The sequence below is a fragment of the Epargyreus clarus genome, unplaced genomic scaffold (assembly GCF_041222505.1).
Source record: "Epargyreus clarus isolate Ecla_fem2 unplaced genomic scaffold, WU_Ecla_fem_2.2 ptg000033l, whole genome shotgun sequence".
In the NCBI taxonomy this organism is placed as follows: Eukaryota; Metazoa; Arthropoda; class Insecta; order Lepidoptera; family Hesperiidae; genus Epargyreus; species Epargyreus clarus.
Window position 1 is genome coordinate 1215376 of NW_027332238.1, and position 17988 is coordinate 1233363.

At 35.4% G+C, this 17988-nt stretch overlaps 1 protein-coding gene across 1 annotated transcript in view; it reads right to left on the reverse strand.

Annotated features, from left to right (window-relative positions):
- The window catches only part of Invadolysin (leishmanolysin-like peptidase, invadolysin), an 89310-nt gene extending 85872 nt beyond the window's left edge, over positions 1-3438 (reverse strand). Inside the window, exon 1 of the mRNA XM_073090798.1 lies at positions 3202-3438. Coding sequence (XP_072946899.1) covers positions 3202-3348 — 147 coding nt within the window. The 5' untranslated portion in view covers positions 3349-3438. The remainder of the gene's footprint in view (positions 1-3201) is intronic.
- Between the last annotated feature and the right edge of the window lie 14550 nt (positions 3439-17988).

The window sequence follows — 17988 nt, forward strand, 5'->3', positions numbered from 1 at the left end:
ACTGGACCGATTTTAAAATTCTTTCACCATTCGAAAGCTACATTATCCACGAGTAACATAGGCTATATTTTATATGAAATATATTTGATAAATTGATTTTGAGGCGGTACAAAGTTTGCCGGGTCAGCTAGTTTATTATATTTTATTATTTAGATTAGGTTTCGAAAGTTTTCACTTCTGCCGGCATTCCCGGAGTGCAACCCTTGATTTTTTTATATTTGTTGTTATAACTGCTACCGTTATACAGACAGACATGCTAGCATAGATATATTTTAGTAATTCTCTCTTTGTATACTGACCGCTAAAAACAAATGACGTAAAAACAACATGGCCGTCAAACTACATATTTCTGTAAGCACATAAACAAGTCCATTGATATTGTAATAATTCATTTAAATGATAATTACCTAATTGTTTCGTTTCATTAGCTTGAAAGAGTAATTTTACTGCAAGAAACCAAGATGAAAATTGATTTTCCTGTTCCATAGTTTCTTACATATTTTTTTACGCTGTATAAAATATTTTGAAGGTGGTAGAACTCTTTGTGGTTCGACTCCGGCGGCACCACCGTCACACCTATGTCTGTTATAACAGCAGTGTAGCGCTGCTGTGTTCTAGTTTGAAGGGAGACATACTTTTCTGAGGCGTTCCAGCTCAGTCCTCAGCGGTAGCGGCGCATCTGTGGCCGAGCTCAGGTAGGAATATCTAATCCTATCTGGGGTTCATTGCAGATATCCATCGGCGGCAATAGCTACGTAACATCAGATGAACTGTATGCTCGTCTGCTACGCCTATATCCTACCACCTTCAAAAGCCCCTTTCTACTTCCATTTTGTAAAATGCGCCCTTAAAATAGTTTCCTACAATGTTACAGCAAGTGATAAACAATTTGTGTGGTAAGGGAGATAGACTTTTCCGAGGCGTTCCAGCTTAGTCCTCAGGTGTAGCGGCGCATATGTGGCCGACCTCAGGTAGGAATATCTAATCCTATCTGGGGTTCATTACAGATGTCTACGGGTGGCAGTAGCCACTTACCATCAGGTGGACTGCATGCTCGTCTGCTACTCTCATATTATAAAAAAAAAAAAAATCTAATACGCAAATAACTTCGAAAAACTGTGATTCGAACCGTATTCACAATATGACCAAAATTATTCAGTTTATATTAATACAAAACAAAATACAATTTTGCCCAAAGGTTAGCAAAGTTTCCTAATTAATTTACAGTATGAGCAAAATTATTCAGCGTATATTAATAGAAAAATACAATTCTAAGCAAAGTTAGTTAAATTCACTAATTACCCTCGTGTTTTCGTTTCCCTAACATCAGCTAGCGGTAATCTTTAATCTTAAGTGAAAATATTTAAACAATGTTAAAGTAGAAAGTTCAGTGACTTATGATTCAGTGGGTAAACCCGCCTACTGATAGATTGAACTAGGCCTGATAGGGCTCGTTATCAATAAAGAATCTATCCAATGCGTTGTCTATCAAAGACTGTTTGACGATTTGTACCTTATGTAAATTGTCCTATCGATCTTTAGTAGGCAAACCGTGGATAGATAGAATATTAATAATGAGAGTAGATTGACCAGACTATACATACTATACTATACATATGGTTAGAGTATACGATATATCGATATTTCGATTATATCGAACTCTAAATATCAATACTTACATCGCTATAAAGTCTGTTGTCGATACTTAAATAACGAATTTAACTTAATGAGGACTTGAATATTGAGTTTTAAATCTTATATATAAAATTCTCGTGTCACAATGTTAGTTACCGTACTCCTCCGAAACGGCTTTACCGATTTTCACCAAATTTTATATGCATATTCAGTAGGTCTGAGAATCGGCTACTACCTATTTTTACCCCTTAGTGATAAGGGTTGTTCACCCTTTACATTATTTTTTTATATGGCAACACAACGTTTGCCGGGTCACCTAGTATTTTATATATTAATTAGGACTAGGTCAGTGAAAGTCAAAATAAAAAACATTAAATTTGTCGCCGAAAAAGTCGGACATGAGTCTTTGTAAATTATCGAAATATCGATCGATACTAATGTGTGAAATTTCGCATAATTATGGGCGATCGCCGATGTTCATGGGCCTTACGTTTTTGAAAATATATTTTCAAATATAGTTACATAGATTAGTAAAGATACTTCGCCGCCTTGAAATTGAATGAAGCCACAAACGGCTTATTAGTAAGTTCTTTTTTGAATTCTTGACAAATAAAAACATTTTTAGAGAAAATTTACGAATAAATAACTAATACTGCGCAATTTACATAATAAATAAATAATTATTTCAAATATTTTAGGGACATTTTAGCACGGAGACGTGGCAAAACTTTTTTACGCAACTATTTCAATTCTCAAAACTGGATACATTTTCTTGTTAGGAGTGAGTAATCTTTACTAATCTATGTTTCAAATATAGTCATTGCTAATTTTGGTCGAATTTGAAATACTGAGTGTATACTATTATATATGTACATATATTATAAATCGCATGTCTCTGTGTTTGTCACGCTAATCTTCTAAGCCGTTCAACCGATTCGAATGAAATATTTTACGGTTGTTTCCAGCTTAAAATATAGGATAGTTTACAGCCAATAGATGGCGGTGGCGTCGAAATATGTTTATTTTTGGGTAGGACTTGTTTCAGGGCCTAATATTTATGAAAAAAACGTATAATTTGGTTTCTTTTGTATCTGTGTAATATATTATTATTTTATATTATAAACAAATTCGTATTCTTGCCAAAAACAATCTTAAAATCTTATCAAAGTAGTTTAGACTATATGACCGCTAGATGGAGTTAATTAAAGAACTAAATACTATTTTAAGAACAATAAAGCTACATTTCTTAATAATAACATAATTAAATTTTTATTATTATTTTGATATACTGTAAAATATTTGATATTTTTTTAAGAAATTAGCAGCATATTTTTGTATACTAGAAGTCCTGATTCCTGAAACCAAAACATAACCTCACCTCGTATTTTGAAAATCGAATGTTTTATTTTTTTTCCTCTTCATTGATCAATTTATAGGCAATAAACATATAGTTATAGACATTGTTTGTTTTTGTTCCGCAAAGGTTATGTTACCGTACAGCCAGTAAATGCAAATCGATTGCGACAAATGACTATATTGCCGTTAATATTAAATTAATGTACTCACTTGATCCTCCTTCGGGTGTTCGTGGGTGCAATGGACATGTTTATGTTCACTTGTCTTCAATTCATTCACAAACGAGTCACATACAACACTGTTCCACATTAAAAGAAAATAACACACAAACACTATTATATCCTTCATCTTATTCATTGTTTATTCTGATGTTTACATTTTAAACTGTTAAACACGATCGATCCACACGTAAATACGTTCACGACTAAAGTAAGCGAAATGAAAACTAAAATGTGTTCAGTGAAGTTAGCAGCGGTCGAAGCTAGCAGGCGTGTCTGAGTCTGTCTCTTTCTAACGTATGCTAGCTATTGTGGGAGAAAGAGATGGAGTGAGAGATAAGCGAGAGTTGACAGTTAAGTTGTAAAGATGATTGTACACTGATAATTTGATTATAATAATAATTTATAGGCGCGGATAGTTGGGTAGTAGTTAGCAACGCTCGCTGTGTCCAGAGTTCGATTCCCAAATACGCAAATTAAATAAAAATAAGCTGTAATATACATACATTTAACATCGAAATATTGAAATGCTCAGAATTTTAATTCGATTAGTCAAGTTAGAATCTTAAAAGATTTTTTGGACCAAAAACGTTATTTTTCTGTTAAAACTTTTTTTAAAACGATTATATTTAAACAAGATTTTTTTATGTTGCTTTTGTTGCTATTTCTGAACGAAACGAAGTAGGGACGCTTAAAAAATTATCGACATTTTATGGTATCGAGTACTTTTTCTTTCGATATTCTTTCCTTTTATACTCCATACTTTGTATTCATTTTTTCTGAGCGAGTGCCGGTAGAAAACAGTATTTTTTGCGAGTGTCATGAGAAATTTATGAATTTCCTGAAATTAAAAGTGTTTAATTTTTACATTACTTTAATAAAATTACGATGCTAAAAACCAGACCTTATGTTACTTGTCAATATTTTTTTTATTATTATCAGAGATTCGTAATAATATTATATGTTAAATATTGAAAAAATCCCACTTCTAATTTGACAAGCTGGAAAAATTATGATGGCCAGTGGCACCCCTGATACACGTTCAGTTTTTTCAGACTGTATTGATTTACTAGGGGCGAAAGGGCTCTTTTTTATATAATATAGGAGTAGCAGACGAGCATGCAGTCCACCTGATGGTAAGTGGCTACTGCCGCCCTGGACAACTATAATCAACCCCAGATAGGATTAGATATTCCTACCTGAGGTCGGCCACAGATGCGTCGCTACCCCTGAGGACTAAGCTAGAACGTATCGGAAAAGTCTGTCTCCCTTACCACACTCTTCAAAACGGAAAACAGCAGCGCCTAACACTGCTGTTATTAGGCAGAAATAGGTGTAGCGGTGGTGCCGTCGGAGTCGGATCACAAAGGGTTCTACCACCTTCAAAAGGCTTTTAACGTACTAGGTAGCACCTATTATTTGTCCCTGTAGTTCCGGGACTAGAATAGGGCTACGGTATCCCCTGCCTGTCGTAGGAGGCGACTAAAAGGGGGCTTCCGGGTTTGCCGGCGGCAAGAGTGGGAGCTCGAACCGTCCAGCAAGCGACCCCGGGAAGGACGGCGGTATGTGTGGTCGCCTACCGTCGTAAACTAACTAACACTACATGGTGTGGGAGGAGCGAAAACTGCTCTCCCAGGGCAGAGCCCGATCGGGGCATTGCGTTTTGAGGTCTCCGGTTGTGTTCCGTCGGAGATCCCGGAGTTCTCCAACAGGCGTTGAGGACGGCCACCGGGGGGGTTTTAGTGCGGTAAAAATCCCACATAACCCGGCGTCGCTCCCACGTCGTCGGGTACCTTTTGAAGGGTACCCCTCTCTCTCAAGGGACAAGAAAAAAAAAAGGTAGCACCTATTATACCTTTTAAAATACTCGATCCATCTAGTCTCATCTTTTACCTACCTACTACGGGCAGCGGTACTTGCGCCCAGTTACACCTAGTCACTGTTGGAGTCCAAGACTAAGTACCTAGTCTTAGTCTTGGACTAGGTACAGTGGCCAGACCAGTAGAACTATTTAGTGACCAGATTGTACGCGTGTCGCGTACGCGAACTATAAATAATGAGACTTTATGGGACTAGGTGGAACAGGTATTTGATCAAGTATTTTTAACTACTAGGAACAGGTATACCTAGTCCCAAATAGCGGTGGTCGTTGAATCAACGAACTAGTTAAATCAACCGTTGATTCACTTTTAACGAATCAACGTTAACCCAATAGCAATTAATTATTTAAATACGTCAACGACGTTGAACGGAACATTTCGTTAATTTCAACGTAAAATGTATTTTGTTTAGAATTAAACTTACGTAATTTTTTTTCTTTTATAATATATGAGTAGCAGACGAGTGTATATCTTATTTTTGTCAGTACAATAACATAGTTGAACTCCAATTATATAGAATATATCTAATAATTTCCTAATAAATAATTATAAATATCGAGAATCGATATTTATAATACACACTACGTCAAATTATTTCTAAAATAACATTTACCGCACGTCAGTAAAGACGCGTGATCGTTGCAGCATAGTTAATTATTGATGCAAGTTGAAATTAGTAACTCGTTGACGAAATTAACTAGTTGTTCAACGGAAATTAACGTTGACGTTTCGTTGGTGGAAAAAACTTAAACGACCCACTAGAGGTGAGGCGTATATACTGGAACAGGTACCGGGACTAGGTATTTTACCGGACTAGGTCGGACCTAGTATTTTAAAAGTACCCAGTTTAATGGGACTAGTATATTATGGGAATAGGTGGAATAGAGAGATTTATAAAAATATAGTATATTATGGGAATAGGTGGAATGAGAGATTTATAAAAAAAAAAAATCTTAAAGGTATGTGAAGTCTACCAATACGCACTTGGCCAGCGCGGTGGACTATGGCCTAATCCTTCTCATTCTGAGAGGAGACCCGTGCCCAGCAGTGGGACAGTGATGGGTTGATGATGATGATGATGATGATGATGAGGTGGAATAGGTTCAGGGACTAGGTAGTTTTCCGAACTAGGTAGTATACTGGACTAGGTAGTTTTTGGACTAGGTAGTTTATCGGACTATAGTCCGATTCATAATTAGGTGTCCAAAATGTAAACAAAGGTGTTGACCTATCAAGAAAATATGTGTCAAATGGCAGTTTCTTATTTTTGACAATATTAAATTAATACATCGATAATAAAATAATAATCTAAATAAATTAAAATCAATTCACATTTTCCAATATTTATATTAACTCAATTTCATTTCATACAGTAATAATAATAAAAACGAGATTTATGAGAGAAAATTAAATTGTGATTATCACAATTTAATTAGTTTTACCTAGTCCAAGAATAAGTACCTACTATTTTATGGGAGTAGGTGGAACAGGTTTCTGGATCACGTATTTTTAAATACTAGTAACAGGCATACCTATTTCCAAATTACACCTACAATTACCTAGTACAACCTTCGATCACTAATAAGAACTATAGTATGATTCATAATTAGGTGTCCAAAATGTAAACAAAGGTGTTGGACCTATCAAGAAAATACGTTAGAAATGGTAGTTTGTTATTTTTGTCGATATTAAAGTAATACAACAATAATAAAATAATAATCTAAATAAATTAAGATTAATTCACAGTTTCTAATATTTATATCACCTCAATTTCGATCCATACAGTAATAATAATAAAAAACAACGTTTATGGTAGAAAATTAAAATGTGATAATGGTAACACAACCGAAATCCAAGACATTTCTTGTGCTGTCATTTTTAAGTTTCGTAACTGATATTATTAATTTTCGGGATTGTGATCGAACTCGAATGTTTTCTCAAAACGCGTTTGTTAAATTGTGTATATTTGTTAAATTTTCGGTTTTTGTTGAGTTTGTTAAAGTTTTTGTTTCTTGTCAATTTTGACAGTGACATTTCTTTGTTTACATTTTGGACACCTAATTATGAATCAGACTATAGATACACAATCAGCGACAAAAAATGGCGCGACGAAAAGAGCACCCAAATAGACATTTGGGTGCGCTTTTAGATTAGTAACCCTGTCAAAGTGATAGCTTGTGACAGCTAGCTTATGTCATCAAAATTTATTGCTTTTGGTAAGCAGTTTTTGAAAAACACCTTTAAATAATAGTGATAAGGTTGATTTTGCATTAATTTTAGATTCTGTCGCTTAGAATTTTATAAACACGTTTGACGCCACTTTTTAAGTTCATTTTTGTATGGGATTGTGTATCTCGTTCTTATTAATGATCGAAGAGTACACTACAACCCATCTCTAGATTGAGCGATCAATTCATTGCACCTGGTTTTAACGCCAGGTGCTATTCAAAAATATATTCTTTATACAAATACGAGTACCTACATACTTGCTTTAATCTTAAGCACTTCTATCTTCTTCTACGTATCACAGTCATACGTATGTAATAACTCTCAGAACTTATACAAGCTACAAACAAACATCGTTAGCGTGATTCAAAATTCGTACAACGCCATCTTGTGAAAATTAAAATCGTTAAGCTTGAAACTTTGATACAATACTTTGCCGCCTTGAATTGAATGAAGTCACAAAAGACTAATTTGTCAGTTTTTTTGAATTCTTGACAAATGAAAAACATTTTTAGTGAAAGTTTACGAATAAATAACTATGTAGTACTGTGTAATTTACTTTTTTTTTTATAATATAGGAGTAGCAGACGAGCATGCAGTCAACCTGGTAATGGCTACTGCCGCCCATGGACATCTGTAATCAACCCCAAATAGGATTTGATATTCCTACCTGACGTCGGCTATGTTATAGCAGCAGCGCTTAACACTGCTGTTATAACAGATGGAGAGGCGGTGGTGCGGCGTAGTCGAACCACAAAGGGTTCTACCACCTTCATATTACCTTCACCTAGAAATGCCTTTAATCTATCTTATAGACTTACGAGCGTTTGCCCGCGGCTTCGCTCGCGTTACGTCGTAATATTTTCATCCCCTATTTTATCCCCTTGGAGGTAGAATTGATCAAAATCCTTTTTTAGCGGTTGCCTACGTCAAAACATTTACCTGCATGCCAAATGTCAGACCGATCCGTCCAGTGGTTTGGGCTGTGCGTTGATAGATCACTATGTCAGTCAGTCACTTTTTAGTTATATATATTTAGATAAGTTATAACTAGACGTCGGATTATATGCAATTGCATATGCGAATGCATAATACTCCACTTATTACGTTATTGCGTATTTTACTATTTTTTCATTTATAGTGCATATATCAGTTTTATGTATTGATTTTATGGTTCATAACTGTAAGATTACAGTTGGGTGATGATGTTGCATTTATATTATTTCCCGTCCAAAAAGTAAACAGTTGTAAATTTCATATTTAAAGTACCATAATCACTTTCAAATTTACCACAAATACTAGCTGACCCGGCAAACGTTGTGTTGCCATATAAATAAAAAAATGTTAAGGGTGAACAACCCTTATCACTTAGGGGTACGAAATATAGATAGTAGCCGATTCTCAGACCTACTGAATATGCATATAAAATTTGGTGAAAATCAGTAAAGCCGTTCCGGAGAAGAACGGTAACTAACATTGTGACACGAGAATTTTATATATAAGATTACGTTATTGTAACGATTAATTACAAAATACTAAAAGTTTATATGACTATGACTTGATTTTTTAGGAAGTTGAGAAAAGTTAAAAAAATTGTAAAGTTTTAATAATGATATATTTTCTTCATCTTTTCTAGTTCTCCACAAATATTTTTTTGGAGATAATATAAAATGTTCTCATATGTTCACTCTTTAACAAAAATATGGCTGTCATTTTATCATGGTTCAACAAAATTGAAAAATAACTCGACATTTGTCGATAAAACTTTATCGTAATGCTAATAAGGACTAAGGGCTAAGGAGACGACACTATTTACTTGGTACCATATATCAATTTATGTAAATAAACGTAAAACCTAATAATAAATAGTGATTTGATAGTGCATATTTTGCCCTTTTTTAGTGCATATTTCGCCCTTTTCTAGTGCATATTTCGGCATTTTGATAGTGCATATAATCCAATGTCTACTTATAAGAAGTATAACATTATTAAAAGAATGCTCATACGATGAAACTAAGTACATAAATCGAATCAAGTCCCATTCAACAATACATTTACGAAAGGTCAAAGTGGATGGTATGGTGAAACCATTGCTGTTTGACATTTATATCGAGATCGAAGGACAACGAATCATTGTTTTATTTGGTCTATTTATAAGACTAACGCATGTAGATTTAATTAATTCTTAATAGAATAAAAGTATTTTTTTATTTATTTATATTAAAATTGATCGTCAACCTATTATCCGCGCCAAACTTCTAGTCCGCTCTGAAGTTGCGCTGGCTAGCACTGGCCTACCACCATCTTATAAAAACCATCATAGTTCAAAACTTTTATTTTAATATTGAATCAACATTATTTTGTTTCGTACCACGACCTCCTTAAAACAGTAAAATATTCCGTCATACGCAGTTGAAAAAACTTAAACCCTTATTCATTTTTTAACCGACTTCAAAAAAGGAGGAGGTTTCTCAATTCGACCGTATATATATATTTTTTTTTTTCGCTTATCCATTGTATAAAACCAACTGAAATTGTCATATTTTGCTTAAAAAGTTAAATTTTCTGCACAAAAGAATGAATAATTTCGACCGACATAATACAAACCTGCTTATTGTAATGTTATAAAACCAATCTTACTTTAACGAGGTCGTGGTACGAAATTTTAATGTATGATTACAATAATATTGTTTTAAGAGATGGTAGTAACACCAGGTCTATTAAGAGAGCCAATGCGATCGAACACAACTACAAGCATATACTCCGTAGAAATAGTAAGGATACCTACACCACAGTATAAGGATACTATATATCCTTATACTGTGCCTACACTAACGCAGCTACCTGCTAACCTGTGGGAGAGAGCGGGCAGCGGAGGGTGCCGGGGGGGTCCCGTGCTTTCTTCGTCTAATATCTACAATCTGCTGTTGCAACTCGTTTCTATATTCAGAGCGGACTAGAAGCTTGCGGACTCTACTGTTCCTCTGATAAACTGTGCCTCATCTCAAAGTGTAGATTTAGACCATGGTTCACCGCTGATCAAGTGTGATCTAGATAGAACTGGATTAGATTAAGTGAGGCTATCGCCCCGGGACTTCACAAGAGAGGAAAAACATCCAAATGTCAATGAGTCAGCAACTTATAGGTTTTTTCCCGCTCGGATTAAGTGTGTGACTGTGACAGACTTGACGGAAAGAAATTGTTCTTTTTAATTTTTTTTTTTTTTATAATATAAGAGTAGCAGACGAGCATGCAGTCCACCTGATGGTAAGTGGCTACTGCCGCCCATGGACATCTGTAATCAACCCCAGATAGGATTAGATATTCCTACCTGAGGTCGGCCACAGATGCGCCGCTACCCCTGAGGACTAAGCTGGAACGCCTCGGAAAAGTCTGTCTCCCTTACCACACCCTTCAAACCGGAACACAGCAGCGCTTAACACTGCTGTTATTAGGTAGAAATAGGTGTGGCGGTGGTGCCGCCGGAGTCGAACCACAAAGGGTTCTACCACCTTTAATTCAGAAATTAATATTAATAAGGAGCTTCAACTCCTACGTTGTCTCAGGGCGTCCGCCTCTAAATTCGGCACTGGAATTGATAGACTTTTTGGGGTTCCGTACCCAAACGGTAAAAACAGGGGCCTCCGCTGTCAAATCAAATCAAATCATTTATTTGCAAGAACATAGTATTTTACAACTACAACACACACACTACAACTACAAATACTGCTGTCTGCCCGTCTGACATAAGACAATACCTATGTAACCGTAATAGATAGACACTTGCTTTTAACAGAATATGTATAGTGGTCTCTATAACCACAAATAAAAAAATAAAAAAATCTTGAAAATAAATGGAAGTCGCAATTCATTCAGATGCCTGTCTGGCCGAGGATCGAATCCGGAACCCTTTGCGCGTCCGACCGGTATGTTGATTCCGCCACGTGGCTCGACAAAAGTGCCAAGAATAAGACATACATAAGAATGAACTTCCTCCCGAGGTATTCCCGGAGCTATGACATGGGGCTCTTCAAAAAAGGTGCAAAAAGAGCTCTCATACAAAGCCGGCGATGCATTGGCGACTCCTCTGGTGTTGCAAATGTCTATAAGCGACGGTGACTACTTTCCATCAGGTAGCACGTCTGCTTTATCGTTAGGTTCAAATATAAAAACCCTTGGTTTACCTGAAGGTGGTAGAACCCTTTGTGGTTCGACTCCAGCGGCACCACCGCCACACCTACTTCTGCCTAATAGCAGCAGTGTTAAGCGCTGCTGTGTTCCGTTTTGAAGGGTGTGGTAAGGGAGACATACTTTTTCGAGGCGTTCCAGCTTAGTCCTCAGGGGTAGCGGCGCATCTGTGGCCGACCTCAGGTAGGAATATCTAATTCTATCTGGGGTTAATTACAGATGTCCAAAGACGGCAGTAGCCACTTACTATCAGGTGGACTGCACGCTCGTCTGCTACTCCTATATTATAAAAAGAAAAAAAATAGATACACTCGAAATACATTACCTTCCACAATCTAATAAAAATTAGCATTAATTTTATAAACAAGTTCTTAGCAACTACCTAATAATGTCGCGTACACGGTAATTATACATTTATCTAGTTAGCATATAAAAATGTTTAATTTTATTTGCAAATTCACTATCGACCACTCCTGCGACCTCAACCTACATAGGTTATTCTTGCACAAAGTACCGTAGGTTATACAACTATGTACTAGGTAACACATTGTTTAACTAATACTAATTTCGATTTGTGCGACATGCGACTAGTTTCAATTTAATGACTTTTTATGTATAAATTTGTAATGTGCAAACTATTTTTATAATATAGGAGTAGCAGACGAGCATACAGTCCACCGGATTGTAAGTGACTACTGCTGTCAAAGAACATCTGTAATCAAATCCAGATAGATTAGATTCCTACCTGAGATTGGAAACTGATACGCCGCTACCCCTGAGGACTAATCTGGAATGCCTCGGAAAAGTATGTCTTCCTTACCACATCCTTCAAACCAGAACACAGCAGCGCTTAACCACAAATTATATTATTTTGTGGTTTAACACTGCTGTTTCAGGTAGAAATAGATGTGGCGGTGGTGCCACCGGAGTCGAACCACACAGGGTCCTACCACCTTCAGTGCGTATTGGTAGGCTTCACGCACCTTTGAGATTTTGTAAACATCTCTTAGGTACGCATCTCTTAGCTTTGCTCACGATATTTTCCTTCACCGTTCAAGCAAGTGATAACTAATTTCTAATACGCACATTATATAATATGAACCTCATAAACCTCTGGCTCACTGTTTTGTAACATCAATAACTCGTAATATTAACGCCTTATTAAGTTAAAATTAGTCTTCATTATAGTCCGCGCCAAACTGCTAGTCCGCTGTGATGTTGTTGCACACAACTACAAGCATATACTCCGTAGCAACGTAAGGGCATGGTAACGCAGCTATGTACCCGCGGGTGAGAGCGGGCAGCGGACGAGAGCGAGAGTTCCCGTGCTGTCTTCGTCCCGCTAATATCTACAATTTGCTATTCGTTGACTCGTTTCTATATTCAGAGCGGACTATCAGTTTGGCGAGGTCTACACAAACTTAAAATTTGCCTATCAATGTGAACTAATACCTACAATTTGCTATTCGACGCGACTCGTTTCTATATTCAGAGCGGACTACCAGTTTGGCGAGGACTATACAAACTTTATTGTCTGTCGATGTGTGAAGACGAATCAAACAAGTCTTACATAAATGTCGCATAATCGCAAGTCGTGTATCTTCAACCTCATTAGTATTTCTGTCACGGAGTTCTCGCGTAATGTTACGTGACAGGTGTGATGACAAGTGGAAAGTGATCAGCTGGTAGGTGTGATACGGTGATCACAGTTAAATGGCGACAATGGTGTATTACGCATCATGTTATGAACAATATAGGAGTACCTACACAGTTTGTGATTTTGTAACTGTACGGAATCAAATGCATCAATATGAAGGTGGTAGAACCCTTTGTGGTTCGACTCCGGCGGCACCACCGCCACACCTATTTCTACCTAATAACAGCAGTGTTAGGCGCTGCTGTGTTCCGGTTTGAAGGGTGTGGTAAGTAAGACAGACTTTTCCGAGGCGTTTCCGAGGCGAGGTAGGAATATCTAATCCTATCTGGGGTTGATTACGGATGTCCATGGGCGGCAGTATCCACTTACCATCAGGTGGACTGCATGCTCGTCTGCTACTCCTATATTATAAAAAAAAGCAACCCATTACCATATAAAAAAAATCAACGGGTTGCACTCCGGGAGTGTCGGCAGAAGTGAAAAATTTCGAATCCTAACTGAATGTCATCAACCCATTACAGTCCCACTTCTGTGCACGGGTCTCCTCACAGAGTGAGAAGGAATAGGCCATAGTCCACTGCGCTGAACAAGTGCGTCTTCACATACTTTTGAACACTTTTTTTATATTTCTCAGGTAGACATGTTTACTACGATGTTTTCTTTCCCCGTTTTACGGTGTACGGAATAAATTTTCTAATTTGAAATGGTAGAACCCTTTGTGGTTCGACTCCGGCGGCACCACCGCCACACCTATTTCTTTTATAACAGCAATTTTAAACGCTGCTGTGTTCTGGTTTGCAGTGTGGTAAGGGAGACATACTTATCCGAGGCGTTCCAGCTTAGTCCTCAGGAGTAGCGGCGCATGTGACCGACCTCAGGTAGGAATATAATCCTATCTGGGGTTGATTACAGATGTCGTTACGGCAGTACCTTACCATCAGATGGACTGCATGCTCGTCTGGTACTCCTATTATAAAAATATTTTTAGATATTATTCTTATTTAAGGAAAATATAGAAATAAAACACATATTAGCAAACTTAACTATAATTGAGACTTTACAAAATAAATGCTAATTTGAGACCGAATAAAAAGATTGAACTTCCATTTTAAGCAAAGTATTTTAACTAATTCCCACAAGAATACAATGAAACAGATTAAATATAAAAATACATTATTTATACTTAATCTGTAATGTATACAGAGTGATTTTTTCAAGTGAAATTCGAAACTACATGGTACTAATTAGTAAAAATGTTGAAAAGAATTACGAGGTCGATTTTTGATAAAAATTAAAACTGCATTAATATTTTTTTTATCATTTCTGGACCGGAATATAATGAGTTAATTTTTAAAAACATATCACTATTATTCCACCATCGGATAGTGTCGGATAGTGTCGCTTATAAGGATCAAATTCTGCGAAATAATGACAAACTAAAGGCTCATTTTCAAGAAAATACATATTTCTTACACATTCTTTAACATAAGCCTTTTCCTTTAGTTTGCCATTTATAAATACTTCTCAGAATTTGATCCTTATAGGCGACACTATCTAATAGTGAAATAATACAGGGTGCATTTTTTTCTCAAAATAATCCAGTCCGTTTCTGGATTAAAAATAATTATAGTTTAAAAATTAAAAACGACGCTCAAATCGCACAAGGAAAATCCTTAATCCTGATTCCTGACGATCCTGATGAGGAGAATGGGATAAAATTATTTAAATCGTGTATTGTCATCGGTTCTTGATAATTGTTCAAACTTTTAAATTCAACTGACCGTCCAAAGTGGGTAAAAATCGAGTTCAAAGATTCCGTTACATACATACATACAGGTCAAGTTAATAAAACCGTTGTATAAAAACGAATGATGCAGTTTTAATTTTTAACAAAATCGGCTTCGCAACTCCTTTCAGCACTTTTCGCTAATATTCGCACACTTGAAAGTGTCACCCATACTTTGTAACAGATCAAATACAAGAGATACAGATAAAACAGTAAGCATGCTGACGTAATATTAATTAAAAAATATTAAGAAATCACTAATGTTAACTAACATTTCAAAAACTTTAATTTTAACAAATAATTTAACGTAAAAAAGTATTTTTCTGGAAGCAGTTTTAGTAGTTACAATAATAAATGGTCTTAGAATATGTAACATACAGATATCCATTGTAAATCTAATGCCATACAAAAGAAGCCGAAACGGCGTTCTTTTTCTAAAACTGCATTTTTAGAGGTGAAAAAATACTTCAATAGTGCTTTATACATTTTATATTACAAAGATGTGCGTATCACTAATAACAATCTGTGGTTGGTTTACAAATTTATTTTACATTTTTGTTTTCTTGTCCTATTTTGTAAACTAACTAAATAATTCAACCATTTATTGTAAAAGTAAAGTAATTGTTAAGAAATTAATAAATGACATATTACGATTATAATATAATAAAAAAACAATTACACAAACGACACAAGGATAAACTGTCCATTATTAATAACCAATCTATCCATATTTATCCCAAACATCGATTTTAATTGAGCTAAACGATAAAGCAGACGTGCTACCTGATGGAAAGAAGTCACCGTCGCCTATGGACATTTGCAACACCAGAGGAGTCGCCAATGCATCGCCGACTTTGAAAGAGAGCTCTTTTTGCATCTATTCTGAAGAGCCCCATGTAATATCATTTGAAAATATCAAAATTTGAAAATGTTCAAATGTCAACCATTAGGCGGAAAAACATTAGATAAATTACTTATTATGGGCCTTAGTGTATTTTAGATAATCGTAGATATGATACAAATAATGTTAATAAAATTTTCCCGCCTTATATGACAGCCGAAGATACCCGAAAGTAGCCGATGGCCGACCCGAAGATTGACAAGTTATAATAGAAAAACAACATGGATAGACTGGTTTCAAAATTGTTGGATCCGACCAAAAACTTGGTTGTACAGCCATATATTTACTTTTACATATCCGAATTTGAAGATCTTAATAAATGAATTGCGTTTTTACACGAAAATTTTAAATTTAACACCTTAAATGAGACCAAATTAACAAAACTATGAAAATAACATAAAAGTTAATAATAACTATATTTATATTATCCACTCCGTGCTAATTTATTTAATAAAAAATTGTAAAAAAAATCTAAATAAACATTGTTTTAACATAGTGCATATACAACTTCCAAATTTCGCCGCGAGAGGCGCCACTATACTACGTTACGTTTATATATAATATATAGTCTGAAAAACTTTTCTGTGTGTGTGTCAGGGGAGCCACTGGCCATCATAATGTTGCCAGCTTTTCAAAACCAACTAAAAAGTGTGAACATATTATCACGAAATTTGAAAAATAATATTAAAGAATATCAATTTTATTGACAAATAACATAAGTTCTAATTTTTAAGATCGTAATTTTATTAAATTAATGTAAAACCTAAAAACCTTTTATTTTGGGAATATTTAAAAATTATTCATGAAGCTGGCAACAAATTACTATTTCCCAAAAAAAAAAAAACACAGAAAAGTCTTTCAGACTTTACGTCTATATTAATTCAGTTAAATATATTGAACTACCTTGGACGTCGGGTCAACACTGAAAAAGTTTCAAAAAATATTACAAAAAAAAAAAAAAACGTGTATGTAAATTTACTCAAGTAGGAAGTTATTTTTTTTTTTAATGTAATTATATAGTTTCCATCAAAACTTTCTATTACGGTGCAGGAGATAGTGCCCAGTGACAGACGGACGGACAGCGGAGACTATGTAATAGGGTTCCGTTTTTACTCTTTGTGTACAGAACCATAAAAAAGAAGAATAACTTCTTAACACATGTCAGTACAGTAGTACAACTGATAATAATGCGTCCATGGTACGTATGCGTATACATGCGTATATTACCACTATATAAACGAATATCTTTTACAAAACCCGACGTCCGTTTTGGAAGTATTTTTTTTATATTATAATTAATTATTGCATGTTACATAGCGTTAATATACACCTAATATATTATTAATTATTATTATTACAAATAATTATAATGTATGATTATTTATGACCGGCCATAAAATGTGTCACAATTTTAAGTAGAAGCGAAAAAAAGTTGTGGAAAATTCGAAAAAAAAACAAGAAAAGTATTGTTACCGAAAATTTGCAAGTGCTTAACAAAACAAATATATTTAAATTAATTTCAAATTTGACATTATGTGACAGGAGAGTAAGGGAGGGGGTGAGGGTCATGATGTCACATATTTAACTACTCAGAAAAAATATATAAATTATGTACTTCGAAAATAGGACTTGGGGGCCGTTCAAGTATTACGTAACGCAAATTTTGAGGATTTTTGACCCCCCCTCCCCCCCTTGTAACGCACCGTAACGTTTTTCTATACCCCCCCCCTCCTCTCTAAACGTTACGTAACACTCAAGTGTCAATTTTTACCCTAAACTCGCTAAAAAGTTATGTTATAGTTTTTATCCTTGGCGTGTTCAGCCGAACTATATTTATTATAAATATAAATATTATAAATTAGGAGTATTAATTCTCTATTTTTTACTAAAAAATGATACGTAACGTGTATTAAGAAAGACCCCCTCCCCCCCCTGTAACGCATCGTAACGTTTTACAAGACCCCCCCTCCCCCCCAAATTGCGTTACGTAATACTTGAACGCCCCCTTGGGAAGATTATAGGAGTTAGGTTAGGTTAGGTTATTCCAAAATCAAATAGGTTCTGTTACACATAGCTGTTACGAATACACCAAAAATGTACATAATTTAAAGTTATTTGTTGTTGTAACACACATTTTAACA